Source organism: Pocillopora damicornis, chromosome 9 (genome assembly GCF_964200805.1).
Source record: "Pocillopora damicornis chromosome 9, jaPocDami1.2, whole genome shotgun sequence".
In the NCBI taxonomy this organism is placed as follows: domain Eukaryota; kingdom Metazoa; phylum Cnidaria; class Anthozoa; order Scleractinia; family Pocilloporidae; genus Pocillopora; species Pocillopora damicornis.
Window position 1 is genome coordinate 3806323 of NC_142678.1, and position 15576 is coordinate 3821898.

A 15576-nucleotide genomic window follows, 5' to 3' on the forward strand; every position below is an offset into this window, starting at 1 on the left:
TCAGGTTTTTAGTCCATTTTTGCCTGAGTAGTGAACTGCTGGTCACCTGAAATGGGTCTAAGACAAAATCTGTACAAAGATTTATCAGCTTCCTTTATCTAAATTAGATAAAGGAAGCTGATAAATCTTTGTACAGATTATGGTGGTCTGAATTGCAGGAACTTTGAATTTTTAAGAAAAATAGGAGCCAGCCTATACTTGTTTGGGAACAGCACCATCTTTGACAAAGGGGGAGGGTGTACCTATAGATAGGTGGGGGTGTTCTGTCAAAAACCTTACAGCCACTATCTTTTTTAAGAGAAAATCTATTTATGCTATCCTGTTAAAAAAAAAACGTATTGTTGTAAATAGATTTCAACCTTCAACTTACAACTACACCAACAAGCCTGAATAAAAAACTGTTCAGGATAAATTGCCAAATTCTGTGTCCTATTTAAGAACTTTGATCGTGTCCTGTTTGTTTAAATTGGCAATGTTATGTATTTAGCATCTTGCTTAACTTCATGTTGGTAAATGTTGGGGGACTGTTTTCTCCTCTTGCCAAAAGGGAATTGTTATCATCTTTATAATGTGTGGGAACTACCACCACTGGTAATCATGCAACGGTATACTGTAATACACAGTTGGAATGACCTCAATATGTACACAAATTCCTATTTTTCCCCGGTCAAATCAATGAGTCAAGTATTGTCAAACAATTCAAATACAAGAATACCCATACAAATACACACCGACGCAATGTTATGTTTAGAATAACACACTTTATTTTGGAATAAAAATAAAATCCCTTATGGTGACATTAGAGTACATTGAGATTATATAGATGTCCACTGTCACAGTTCTCTCCACTCGACAATATACTACTTGTATTAGGATATGTCAACAAGATCAAAGGGAACTACCTCGGATGAGGCTGAGTGGGAAAGGGGTAAATAATCCCATGCTGATATCCTCCATGCTGTCACTCACTGCTACTTATGTCTGAAAAGCTAGAGTATCTTTGATGCCAGTACAGCTATGTAAAAATTACTGAGGAAAGTAAATTTTGCAATATTACTATTAAAGAAATATAATTTTTCTGTTGCCTGTCTAATGATTTTTGTGGGAAATTGCTCAGTAAAATGCCAGATTCTAAATTTAACTGTCTTGATCCATATCATTAATCTTGATATCCCTCTAAAAGGATTTTCTATGCTCTGATATCTTAAATGTTCAACCATCAGTCATGAAAGAAATGACAAAATCTACATTTGAATGCCACCATGACTTCATCACCTCAAAAGCTCACTGTCTTCAAATTTGAGATCTACATGTATGTCTTTTTTAAATATTTCTTGCAAAAATATGTACTCATTTTGAATCTAAGAGGCTCAAGTCTCAGAAATTCACTACTCATTACAGATGTGACAAAGGGATTAAATTTGACTACACTATGACCTACGGCTTCCTTGTTCTGCCACATTAATAAAATTCATGAGAGAATTATTGACCTAACACATCAATTATGTTCATTTTACTGTCTTTGCTATACCACATTGTTTTAAACATTAACTACATTAAAAACTTAGAACTTTTTTCCTTCATGTATAAGTATATCTACAAAGAGATTTAAAATACATTCTTACAGTAATTCAGTGCTATGCCATGTATTTTTAATATCAGTACGTGTATGTAATTGGTAATGGTAATAAAACTGAGTGGAGTCCCATTCAGTCTGTAATCAAAGGAGTCTTTGGAAATATTGGACAACCCTAGATGCATGTGTCCAATTTGTTTACTCCATGTATAATTAAAGACAGAATTGGATGACAGAGGTCCTGTTACCAATTAACAAAAACTATCAAAACATTAGAGAACCAACCAACCATCCATTTTCGTTTTCATAAAAAAGGAAAAAAAAACAAAAATACGAAAAAAGACACCACTTAACAGGCTGAAATGTGTGCAAATGATGGGCAATGTCACACAGGATGATACCTACTGTCCATTTATACTGGATGATGCATACACTGTCCAATTACAAGCATGATACCTACACTGTCCTATTAGAGCTCAAATATTGGGCTGGTGATAACCAGTCAAGTTCAAAAATTTTATTACAGTTTTGATCACAATTGTTATCATAAAAATTTGTGAGCAAATGAAGAAACAACTAGAAAGTGAAATACATTCTGAATGAAACGATGACGCCATACAACGCAAAACTGAAAATGATGCATGATTTATATTTAGAACAGTTTTTTTACAAGTACTTCCTTGTTAAAACAAAAAACTATACATGTTGGTCTCAATAAGCAGCAAGTTAATTCTCCTTTGAATTCTCCGTACAATTTTTAGCGAGCATATTAAGAGAAAATTCCCTACAAAGACAGGTAAAGTTTAAACAAAGCTCAAGATTGTATCCAGATCGTTTCATTAGTTGCTCACCCCCAAACAAGACTCGACATCTTTGCCCTCTTTGTTTTCCTTGATTTCAGGAGACATATCATTTAGCCAAGGTCTTTCCCAAATACTGATGCAAATAAACTTCCCCTCTCCCTGCTCGACAAAGTCGCCTCTGTTGATGCAAGACTCTCCTTGTGCCACTCCTTTATCCACTTGTTCAGTATTGAACGCAACACGATACAGAACGCCCTGAACAACTTGTGATGAAGCTTGGACGCTTGCACATACTAGCTTGTGGACAGTTCCAGCAGTTGACTTTGCGTTTAGCTTATCCAGGAATGATTTCACTCCTTTTATCAAATCAGGATACTGACGAAGATCCTCTGGGTCAATTCTGGATATTCCACCGGTTATTGGGGACTTCTTTGCAGAGCAATGCAAGAAGGATACGTATAAAATGATAACGAACACAGCTTTTCCGACCTCCATTTCAAACTTTTGCTTTGACATGATCATTTTCCGGTGCGATTTGACTTCTGGGAACGGAGTCTTCAGATCATTTGACCAGCAGTCATCTACATAATGAAAATAATGTTTATATTATCGCAGTGTCAACAGCTGTACCTGAGTGCATTTTGATGGCTAACTTAGGTCTCTCTGAACATCAACTAATACTGGACAAAACTTGCGAAAGTTGTGGAGAGCGATTTAGGAACGCAAAAGATGAGTATGAGTCAGAGAACAGTTTTATTTGAGCTAAAAAAGAGAGATTATTTTCACAGCCTGTAGTGCAAAATTTTGTGATGATCTTGGCACGTGCTCTCCCATGTTTGGCCACAAGTGCTACAATTAAGAGCTACTTCAGTAGGTGATCACTCTCGTTATTCTCATGACCTCAATTTTTGATTTAAGGGTGATACTGATAGGAGAAAATAGTTACTGATCACCCTTAAGTTAAAGGGTCATATCGCGAGGTGGTCCTCTATACTGTTCCTTCAACATTTCTTATGGTGCTGACAAGGAGAATTTGCATAGAAATCAAAAGCTTCTTTATTTGGTGATCATTTCCTTTATTCTCCTGACCTTAATGTGTGATTCAGGGGTTATATTGTAGGGAGAAATTAGATGCTAGTTGCTCTTAGGGCTCAAATGGTTCAAGACAATTTTTAGAAAGTTTGTTACTGTTTGGAATCTTAAACTTTGATCATTATTGAGGTGTCACGTAATTTTTTTGTTCCATGTCAGAGAGAAAAATTAAACTCTGGAGTATTCCTCTAATGGTTCTTTTGGAAAAAAAAAAGCTGTAATGCAGAGGAACATGTTTTAGTCCAGGAAGTTGTAAAGGAATGACACGAGTTCCTCTTCATTGGATTGTTCTTTGGTTGTAAATGAAAAAACAGTGAAATATTAATAAATAAAAATTGAGAAAAGCAGTAAATAAAACAAACACCCAGTCACAAAGGTCCATGTAAAACAGCCCATATATTGATGTTGTATAAGATGTTGTGTTTAGATAACTCCACTGCAATACAGGAGAATTGAGAAAATTGACACAGTTGAGCAAACCTTTGACTTCTCCTTGGGTTTTAGAAATATGCACAGATCTACATTGTAAAATGCCACCACCCTCTTTACAAATTCATCTCTATAACACACCTATCCACCAATGAGCATAGTATCTCTGTAAATTCATAATATCCACTGAAAGCCCAATATGTGTTTTGAAATTGTGACACAAACAACCAAGTGATGCTTGACTACCTGCGTTCATGATATAAACTTGCTTTCATTTTCAGATTTGTATATTACATCATTTTCTTTTTAAAACCATTGTTATCTATATGCTGATTTCTTGATCCTATACATTGTAATCAGGGGGCTTTGCTTGTAGCTGTCGCTTAGCAGTTTGATATAATACAAAGGCAGCAACTGTAAGGTGGAAGAGAATCTGCCAGATGTTTCGAAGGCCTCGTAGCAAGTAAATTAAAAAGAGAAGCAAGCCAAATAATATTCTTGCCAGCGGCATCCTCCATCTGACTGAAAACAGCAGGAGCAGAAGCTGTGAGAGAAAACAACAAAAAATCACAAGTCAAATCCATTTTTCTTTCAATAAGCTTGACTTTATCCTACATATAATTAATTTGTGTCTATTTGTGGTCAAATCAGCTTGAAGTGGCTAGACACCGAACGACAGAGAGACAACAGGCACAAGAAGACACTGGCTCACATACCGAAAAACAGACAAACTGACTTGGGGTCTAACAGACCATGAAAAAAAAAAAAAAAAAACTCATGGTCTGATAGAGTGGCATACTGACAGACACACTGAACCCACATGTGGACAAACTACAGACAGGGAGACAGGCAGGAAAGACAGTCAAAGGAGAAAAGTTGTTACATGTGCAGGTAGTATCTAAGTGGCAGATGTACCAGTTGGTGGGTAGGTATACAGGTAGCTGAGGAAGTGAGATACATTCAGGTAATGGTGCATAAATCTAGGTACATATATAGTGTAAACAAACAGAAAGACCAAAAAAAAACCATACAATTCTTATAATGTTACTTCAAAGAATTTAGTATAATAATAATATTATCATTATGATCAACTTCTTATCCCCAAATTGATCTTTGTCTTCATTCTCATCACTTATCTGCTTGATATTGTACTGATATTGTGAGGAGAAATTCTGTCTTATAGGGTTAACATTACCGATTATTTCACCTATACCACTACTGAAGTCATATGGCACAAGACTTGCACACACGTATAGTCCAAAAAATTTACACATTGGTGAAACAAGATGATGACAAGGCAATGATTCTGAGAACAACTTTGTAACAGAGAAAGAACAGACTGGCTAAAATAAAAGAAGGGCTTGAGAATGACTTTCATTATTTACTTCATCACATCTCGCAAATCACAGCGTTGGCTTATTCTAGACAAGGTTTTTCTAAATGTATAGTTGATCCATATAGTAAAAATACAGCCAAATATTTTTAACAGGGAAAGCACTTCATTATAAATAAAAGTAAAAAATAAATAAATATTTAAATAAGAAAGGGACTACAAACCTGGCAACAGTTCAAAACACCAGCAAGCAAAAAGCCAACAGCCGAGAACCAAGTAGCACTGGCCTAACAATTGGTAAAAGTAAAAAGCATCAATCCTTTGACCTCTACATGTAAATGTAACAGTGACCAGCATCTAATTTGTCCCTACATTATCACCCTTGAATCACTCATTAACCCTTTCACTCCCACAAGTGACCAAGAAAGAATTTCTCCTCACAATATCAATACAATATCAAGCAGGCAGGTGAGGAGAATAAAGAAGAATATCAATTATGGGATTATTAGTTGATCCAATACCAAATTCTCTGAACTAACATCATAAGAATTGTATGGCAGATAGTAAGGAGAATTACTAATTAGATCTTGGGAGTGGAAAGGGTTAAGGTCATGAGGATAAAGGAAATGTTCACCAACTAAAGAAGCTCTTGATTGTTTAAAAAAACTTTCATTGCCAGTACCTTAGGATATGGATAGAGAACAGTATGTAGAATATGCATACTGATGTTAGGGGGTAAAGGGTTAGACAAATGAAAAGTACTGGGTCCTTGACAAGGTAAACTAAACACATCAATTAAAGGATGGCTATTATCTACAGTAGGACCTCCTCTAGTCATGGGAAAAAAACATGGCCTACACTGAAGCCATGCTTCTTCAGTTCTGTCACAGTCATCTTCTCCTTAAAGGGATGTGATGACACTTTTTTTCTAGTCCTGAGGGTGTACCCCCCACAGAGGCCCCCATAAAATCTTAATATCAGTTATCCTTATTAAAAAAAGGCTGGGGAGTTTTTTGTGTCGAACCCCTCCCTAGTGTCTGCTTATTGGAGGCTCAATGACACACTTTGTTTGATTTCCTTCATCCAAAGGACACAGTCATCTATTAATGGAATACTTTTTCTAGTCCTGAAATTGTCCCCTGAATAGAGTTTTCACTCAAGCACACTGTGGTGTAATGAATGTGTCATAAACCCCAAAGATGTGGTAACTTAAGGTTGTTAGCCATATCACATAATCTAAGGGACTTCATCAACCTTTTTATCACCTGTGGCTGCCAATTGTGGAATTGTCCACTCTGACCATGATAAGGAATGTAGAAATCTCTAAAAGAAAACCTTTACACAGGGCAATAAGATGCCATGTAAGGTCTTCAAACCCACGTTTGGTGGACAATAACCAGATTTAATTGAAAGATTTGTTATCTTAAGTCCAGAAGTGCAAAGGCCAATTAGCACTAACCCAGCATTAAATTTTAATCCAAGTTTCTTTATTCCTTTGTGCAAAAGCCTCTTCAGATAATTATCTTTATCTTTTTAGAGCAATTTCCATCATCAAATTCTAGACAAAAGTAATCACTAAACAGAATTTTCTTTTGAAGGTTTCAGGTATGAAATCAGATTTAGGCTAATCCTGGGTTAGCTTAACCCAGCTTTGAGCAAACCCACCCTGGTTGTAAAAAGTTACCATAATGACAGAGGAACAAAAGAATAAGCATTATTCCCTCACCTCATCATCAAGTACTATAACATTTAAAAATGGGAAACATCTTAGAAAGTTAAGAAGTCCACAAATTCCTGCTAAAACACAGGCAGTGAGACTTTTCCATGTCAAGGGTTCAAGACGTCTTGTTGGGCCTGAAAGAAATAGTGATAGTAAATCACTTCATGTATGTTGACCTTGCAGTAACAACAATGTTCTCCTTCCTGGCTAGCATCTATTTTATTTGATGCCAGTTTTTACAATACAGACTCATCAAACCAATAGAGCAGTTAGCAGACTGAGGTTTCAATAAAACTTGATACAATTGGTTTGATGCTTCCTATCTGGATTATAAGCTATAGTAAAATTCATGTTGCTTTGTCGTGCTCAGCAGTCAACCGATTTAAAGAGAATTAAATACATTTTGGGAGAACAGTGATGTTTCCGTAAAGGCCACAAGGTGGTAGTCAGCACATAACAAGCAAGCAGATTAGTACCCACTACTTGGCTGCTAAGTAAGCTCTGCAGTATGGATTTGAGTAGTTAAGTTGTCTTTGAAAAAGTCACTATTCTTGTGCTTGTTAACACCAAAGAGGTAACTGGCAGGTCACAAACTTTTTCCTTTTTCTTTATAATGCAGGCAAGTCATTTCAGAGTTTAAGTGATACCAAACACTTCAGAATGTTGCCTACATCAGAATTCCTCCTTTGTTATAATCTAACACACCATTCAAAGTTAAACAAACAGTAAAACAAAAGACTGCTCCATACATACTGATGAGCTTCCTACCCCACATTTTTTGAGTGCTTTTGAAAAAAATTGCATGCATGTACGTGCTTCTTTTTTACCTGCTTTTTTTTAGGGCCAAGTACCTCTTAGCTGTACCATAGCACTCAGTGTGGATGGTATTAACTATACTTTTACTTCCATTTGTAATTACCAAATGACTTAATACTGGTCTTAAGTTAAGTTACAAAAGCTACTTCATTAAGAAAAAGAACATCTGCTAAATATGAAAAATCTGAATACATGTTGCCTGTGAATAAATGAATTGCCAGTAGGCAGCAGTTCCTTCTCTTTGTTGTGTTTTCTTTTTGGGGGGTGGGGGTGGGGGTGGGGGGGGAGGGGAGTAGGTGATTTATTTTGATTTATTCAAAAAGCTACATGTACAAGGAGTTTTAGTTGTTCTACAATAAAAGCATACTGCGTATTTACCTCCTGTCTTGTAAGTCTTGACATCTGTGTTATTTTCTGGTCCAAGTTCTGATTGTGATATCTGGAATGGAGGGTTGTTGTGTAAATCTTCACTCATTTCACTTAAATTAAGCCGTGATGTCAAAGTTCTTGTGTTGTTGTATCTTTGCTTGGTTTTCTGAATGAAGGAATCTATGCCATGAAAATTAAAAATATATATATTTGTCATTCTTAATAATGATTTTATTGATAGGGTAAAATAATATCTTTACGCTGTGATAAAGTTATAATTTAAACTGTTTGATGCTGAAAAATAATGTTGATTATCAAGAGAGTGTAATGTTGCATTTAAGTTCTAGATTTATATGTACTGGGGTATTTTCAAAAATTAATGCAGTATCTTCTATAAGGTTAGCATGATTTACATGGATATAAAACATGATCTCAAAACTAAAATGGTCAGTCATTCATTTATTTAACCCATAAACTCCCAAAAAATTAAGCAGACAAGTCACAAGAATAAAGAAAAAAATATCAATTGGGGGATTATTAGTTGATCAAATGCCAAATTCTCAGTACTACTGTAACATCAATAGAATTGTATAGCAGGTTCAGTGCAGTAAGGGGAATGAGATCCTGGGAGTGAAAGGGTTAACAGTAATTTCTTAATCCTTTACTTCTTAACATCAGTATCTATATTCTTCATACTATTCACTGCATATTACCAAGGGTGCTAACTCGTGAAGAGAATTTGTTTGCTAATCAACAGCTGCTTTAGTTGCTGATCATTTCTTCTATTCTCCTGACCTTAATGTTTGATTTAAGGGTGATGTTATAAGGAGAAATTAGATGCTGGTCACTCTTAGGGGTTGAAGGGTTAAGCCAACACCCAATTCAAGAGACCTGAACATTCCTGTTCAGAACATATCTAAGAACTTGATGAAACAATGTTCCATCCTTAATCTCTTAGTTAGAGTCACTGTAGACAGCAGACTAAAAAAAAAAAGCATACTCATTAAGGACTGAAACAGTTCAATTACTAAACTGGTACAAGGTGTAGTCTTCCTTAAGTAATACAGTTGAATGGTTACCTGATGATCTGCTGTTGGTGTTTTTCAGCATGGTTTATCTTAATAACTCCAACAAATCAACATGTTTTTTGTTGTGCATGGCATCTCACAAAATTTTTATCAATAAATGAATATCACTCACCAAATTCTATGAATGAATAGGGTCTCTTTGCTCTTTGAACATCTTGACTTTGAAATGTTATTACAAATTCACGCTGAAGCTCCTCAAGGAAACAAAAAACCAAAACAGCGGGATAGGTTCCATTACAAACAGCCAAGAAACAAACTCCAACAGCCTTCACAAAGCTAAAACATGAAAGAAACAACATAAAAAAAAAACTTCCATTTACAACTCAATAGACTCACATTGCTTCCAGACTATCTCCCTTATCCCCATCGAAAAGATGGAAGCATTGTACTGAACCTGTTCACCCATAAGAGTGAGTAGCATCTAATTTCTCTTTACAATGTCCCCCCCCCCCCGCCCAAATTACAGAATAATGTCATGAGAATCAAGAAAATAATTAGTAACTAAATAAGCTCTTGATTGCAAAACAATTTCTCCTCATCAGCACCTCAGGAAACGTTCTAAAAACAGTATGGAGAATATACATTACAACACACACTGTTACTCTGAGGCTGGGTAGTGCACATAAATTAAGTCAGGTACATGCAATCAAATGCAAAGATTACCATAAACTAACAAGCAATCTGATGGTTTCTATACTAACAATATTTCTAGGAGTGCATCTGTCGTAATTTTAGGTATAAAAGGGGCAGAACAACAGTGATTTTGGGGAAAATTCACCCTTGCGTGCCTATGCCACAAAATTAAGTTTAACAAATGAAAATAGGACGTATTTGGACCATAGAATGATTGCGAGTAAGAGGATTACTCATTATTCGACTGGTTTTGCACATATAGTTATTCTGATCACACAACTCACAATTCCTCGTCTTAAGCTTGGCGACATGCTCGTCCTGCCCACGTGTACATGTATTTATCATACTGGCAACTTACTATATCATATGATTTCCACATTGCATGGCACATCTAGTTGGATACTGATTAGCTTTTCTGGCTAAACTTTTGGCGAGTCTCTTGCTTTCTTTAAGCTCAAAATGCATATCGAGGTCGGTGGAAGCAGACAGAGGCATTCCATCTGAAACACGCGTAATCATCGCGAACAGAACCATTGTTAATAGCAGATGATATCTAAAGCTACAGACTACCTAAATTTGTGTAGTTCATACGTTTCTATTGAGCTGAGAGCCAACAGATCGCGATTTCTCAAGGAGAAAAAATTGGTCTTTGTTTGTCAGCCATATTGGATTTCAGCTTGATCCCGCGGTGTTGTCAGTGGTAATGCTAATTGTAAGTAAATACATCGTGATGGGCGCTTTCTCGTGAAGCAGAGGCAGTATCTAGCCTGGTATCTAACGTGATGATTCGATTTAACACCCGGGGCGCTTATTTACTTTGGTTACACGAAGGGAGAGCGCTTATTAAGGAAAAGGCGCTCATTCTTCATCATTTTTTAGAATCAATAGAGTGCGGAACTAAGCTTTAATGTTTATTTGGAAAGGATGCAGAAAACTGGAAAACGAACCTCATGTTCCTGGATCCTGGCTAAAACGAAAAGCCGCAAAATTTTAAGACAAGATAAATCGTTTGAAGGAACTTTGTATTCACATGGACATAATAGTTGGGAGACTGAGACGAAGGCTACTGTTTTTGTGACGAGGGTATATGTGAGCAATTAAACAAAGATAAACCACGGTTGATCCCGAAGTCAGTGGAACCTCGATTTAACGAGGTGCTAAGGGACTGGGGAAATTGGTTCGTTATATCAAGGGTTCGCAATATCGCAAACCTCGATTGTACGAATTTGCAAAAAATAACCAAATTTTTCATTATGTCGAAGTATAGTTAATAACTGCTTTATTTTTCTTCTTTCTTTCTTTTGTTTTTTTGTTTTGTGGTGTGACGTTACGCTAGTTCGCATTTCGGGATCGGAACGATTACTGTAAATAACGTTTGCGCTTTGATGTCTACATGACGAATTACTTTTTTAAAATTAAAAAAAAACTTAACCAGCCAGCAGTACTCTGCGAATATTAGTTGCAAAACTTTTTTATTCTCAGACGCGTTTCGTCCAATTGCTGTTGACTTCTTTAAGGAATTTTACAAGTTAATACTACAAGCTTCTATTTATAAGCCATAGTTAGCGGCTATTACGGGGACGAATGATCATATAGGCTCGGCTGGACTTACGAACTGAGGAACAGCCGAGATTGTGAAAGATTTTGACCTTAATTGTCTGATTTCGTTGATGATTCTTGGTAAATTGGTTCAAAACTGATAAAAAATATGCTTCGATTTGTTTTCTTTTGGTTGCTAAGAAAGCGACCGGCGTCCCACGAGCAGAAAACGTTCTGCGTACCGAGGTATGTAATTATGAACTTAACCCTCTACCTTGTCATCAGAAAGCAAACAAACGTTGTTTAGCAATTCGCTAATTTTGACAAAGCCTTCCCAAATTCCACCCCATAAACGTTGATAACCAGTAAAGAGAGCTGAAAGCAACCAATCACGTATTGCAATTCAAGAGGTGTGCATGCCAAGATATTAAATTTCGTCTTTATAATGTCTTGTTGTCTTCCACAATTGAGCTTATGTTTTGCATTTTTTTTCACCAAACAACTGCGGTATGGCTTCCTCGTGAACATCACGTGGGCAAAGTCCAGAGTCCTGTTGACTTAGTGCTAGGCTCGTTTAAGTTTACTTCCTTGTTTGACGCTACAACTGTGAACGGTCGTTCTATAGTGTATACCAAAGATGATTTCGGTAGAGATTTCCAATGTGGTAATCCTGCTAGTGTGGTTCTCTGTCTCTTCTAATTGTCAATGTCCATTGCGAGACTGTGATGTTACGTCTTGGACATTCTGGAGTCGGTGCACTTCAGACCAATGTGGGCAGTTGGGAGCTCAGAGTCGATCAAGAATGATAATAACAAGGCCTACTTGTGGTGGAAGAGAATGCCCTGACAACTTTTACCAAACTCGTCGGTGCTATGGGGGAAATCCAGTTGACTGTGAACTGAGCCAATGGACACATTGGAGCTCTTGCACAACTCCTTGTGGCGCATCAGGAATACAGTCTAGCTCTCGTCACCGAATTACTACCGAGGGGCGTGGTGGTACATGTTTGTATCCTCTCACAAGAACAAGATCCTGCTTACAGATCAGTTGTTTCAATGGGGAAGTTTACAAAATGGAGCATGTCACTGTCGAGATGGGTTTGCCGGAAATTGCTGCCAAGGTAACTAGCTGAGAAAAAGAGAAAAGAAAAGCCCCCCTACAAACACACACACACACACACACGCAAGCACATCTTAATTTTAGAAGCTTATTCTGAGCAGAAAATTTAAGGAACAATTTTTTATTTTGGATACATGTATTTCGAAAAATATTTTGGACCCAAAATGGAGAACAGAAACGTTCAAAACAGCCGTGTTTAAGACAGGTCAACTGGGAACAACTCGGCCATCTTTTCCCTAAACTGAACAATTTTTGAGCGAGTAAAAATTAAAATAGAGGTGATGGAAATTAAAGAGAAGTGAAGGCTTCCAAACAAACTTTGAAACATTAGTTTTACAGGTATCTGTCACAATCTGACACCTTTCAATTAGAGAGCGCGTAAGAAAAAAAAACGCAAGAACATTTGAAAAACAACGGAACTAGTTTGGCAAGGACTGTCACCACAATGTTTTCTTCAAAAACAGACAATGATCTAACGGAAAGTATTATTATTTATTTTGAAGTTATGAGAGTTTGCTCGTTTGTTTGCTGCTATGGCGTGTGTAAATCTGGTCTTTCCTCCACAAAAACTAAATTCGAATGGCACTTTCCAACGAGACACAAGGGGATTTAATGCGGCCTTCTCTCAATAAATTCCTTCAGTTTCTGTTGTGCAATTTACGGTACAAATGTCTAAATTAAACGGAATTAGAAAAACTCATCGAGAGCGTATTTTTGTTGTAGAAGTGAAATTAAGACTTCGTTCGCTCTCTCGCTAGGAACAAATTGTTTGAGAAAATTCAGATATTAAATGAATGAAAGTTCCATAATTAGTTCAATTATAACCAGATACCTCACCTTTTAACTTTCTAGGTACTTTCTGTGAACGATTAAAATTAATTGCAGACGGTTTTTTGGCCGCTTGTCAACCAACTTAATGATACTATTGCTGATACAAATTCACTCTGAAACCAACATTTTTTTGTCAACCAAAGTGATTTGAGAGAGAGAAAAGAGAGGATTCATAAGTTATTTATCGGCTTGAGGTAGTGACCGACGTGTTTGCTTAAAAATACTGCCCAGCCGGAAAAACGAGATATATTTATGAAAAATGGCAACGAAAGTTGGGATGTACTCCGCGACTCACGAAAGCGTTACCGTGGCCAGTGAGCAGAGATAGGAAAATACTGACCGGGTAAAGAACCAATCAGATTGCAGGATTCGTTACCGTGCCCTCTGAAAAAAAAAAAAAAAAAAAAAAAAAAAAAAAAAAAAAAAGAAAAGGTATTCGATTCGAAGAAGACATGAGAGACATATTGCGGGCAAACTAAGATGCTTACAGCAACGCTGATAAAATTTTGAGGGTCACATAAAAAAATCCCTTAATGCTGAATTATAATTTTTTCATAACTCGAAAAATGGCCAAAAAAGTTTTGGTTTTCTATTTGTGGTCTTTCGGTTACTAATCTTATCTCTTTCACTCAAAGGAAGCAGAAGAGTTAAATTTGGCTGTATTTCCAAATATTTTCCTCAACAATTAATAGCTGCGTATATGCTTCCTTGCCGACCGACCGTCGACACACGCGACCACATTTCGCGTCTATTGTCATCCTATCCGCCAGACGGCTACTGCATAGATTAATGACTTACCTTTTCCGGGCGAACGGAGGCAAGCACGAAGGATGGATCGCGAAAAAAAAGCGCTCCTCCCTTCGCTCAAGCCTCGCGTTTGCCTCCGTTCACCTGGAAAACGAAAAAATAGCAAGCCTGTTCTGAAAGCTACGACATTTAATTCTCGGAGAAAAGTTTCCAACCTTGTCTTGAGCGGAAATTTTACTTTTTTCCTTCTTGCAGCGTCGTGTAGCGAATAGGATTTCACCGATATTTAATAACGATCATGCTCGTTTCAACGAATGTAACAAATTTGCTCTTATCTCTGCCTCTTGTCCACGGAAATTCTTTGAAAAACCGGCATACATGAGGCCTTCCAAGGGGGTGTCGATGTCGCCTTGTCGCTCGTTTACCAACACTCCTTTCGCCTATTTGGTTACGGAGATACCGTCCCACATACACTATTTGATTTAAGCTGAAGTCGTCATAGGATTCATCTCTGGGACTCTGATGATGATAATTAGTATCATATAATAGCCAAGTTCCCTGATGTCTTTGATTGCAGATTTTAAGGTTCGATGCTCAATCACTGAGCTTCAGAGAACTGGTTTAAGGGCTGTCCAATTTATTAGGTACAACGAAACGTGTTGCCGGTTAAATGCGTCAGCGAATTTATTTCTAAACCTCCAAGTTTAAGTGCTCCTCAATGAATTCAACATTTCAAAAGTAAATTCTAAAAATTGTTAAAAAATTGCTTGAAAAGTGGCTAACCGATCATTCAAATTACTTTTCTGTTGATCTAGATCAAATTTTTCGATTGCTGATCATTGATCATATTTCTTCTCCTTTTCAGATACAGATACAGATACCAACACAGGCTCAATCAAAATCAAGGTCGGGATTTCGGTGTCGGGAGTAGTAGTTTTGTTCGTCATCATCATCATAGGTGTGTGGTGGCGTTATTTTAAGAAATGAATCCAGGCCTTCAAAACTGATTGACTTGCACTGGTTTTTCTCTTGAATGGTGCTCACATACCTCTGGACTGAAAATGTGTCAGAGAAGACCATCCCAGTATTTATCAAACATTGAAAGTGCTTAAAGGAGTGTGCTTAAGCTTTAAGAAGTTTCATGTATATTCACAGTGTTAAATAACCCCACACAAGGCTAGTGAAGAGTTTTTTTGTGCTCGTCCTTTAATTTTTTCTCATTTATACTGTTATAAAATGATTTCGAGAGCAATTTGTATTCAATCAGCACGAGTATATCTGGGAAAGATTATAACCGAAAAAAACGTAGCAGTCAGAGGGCTTTCGAGAGTCTATCCCAAAGTGTCTTAGAAATAATTTGAATACTATACTATGTTTCAACTTTTGAACCCGATTTCAATTTTATGATCGACTGGGGATTAGCTTGCATTCTCTTAGCCATTGGGTATGTTGGAATTTCCGCAATAATTGCATCATTGATG

The 15576-nt window shown here is 36.9% G+C and overlaps 3 protein-coding genes across 4 annotated transcripts; 1 reads left to right on the forward strand and 2 right to left on the reverse strand.

Moving 5' to 3' along the window:
- Positions 1-741: 741 nt before the first annotated feature.
- Positions 742-2964, reverse strand: LOC149039664 (cystatin-1-like). Its single transcript, XM_089183366.1, has one exon. It carries the CDS (start codon positions 2899-2901, stop codon positions 2416-2418), a length of 486 nt encoding a protein of 161 aa, XP_089039492.1. The 5' UTR covers positions 2902-2964; the 3' UTR covers positions 742-2415.
- An 884-nt stretch (positions 2965-3848) lies between these two features.
- On the reverse strand, positions 3849-10573 carry LOC113684266 (vesicle-trafficking protein SEC22a). Of its 2 annotated transcripts, XM_089183365.1 has the most exons (7): positions 10451-10549; positions 10218-10359; positions 9339-9502; positions 8148-8318; positions 6960-7087; positions 5458-5520; positions 3849-4444 (listed from the first exon to the last, which is right to left on the reverse strand). In XM_089183365.1, exons 2-7 carry the CDS (start codon positions 10352-10354, stop codon positions 4244-4246), a joined length of 864 nt encoding a protein of 287 aa, XP_089039491.1. In that variant the 5' UTR covers positions 10355-10359; positions 10451-10549; the 3' UTR covers positions 3849-4243. The 2 variants fall into 2 exon arrangements, with proteins under 2 accessions (XP_089039491.1, XP_027057409.2); XM_027201608.2 differs by having other exon boundaries at positions 10218-10573.
- Positions 10574-11954: 1381 nt separating this feature from the next.
- LOC149039665 (spondin-1-like) lies at positions 11955-15136 on the forward strand. The gene is made up of 2 exons (XM_089183367.1): positions 11955-12518; positions 14961-15136. Exons 1-2 carry the CDS (start codon positions 12036-12038, stop codon positions 15024-15026), a joined length of 549 nt encoding a protein of 182 aa, XP_089039493.1. The 5' UTR covers positions 11955-12035; the 3' UTR covers positions 15027-15136.
- Positions 15137-15576: the final 440 nt, after the last annotated feature.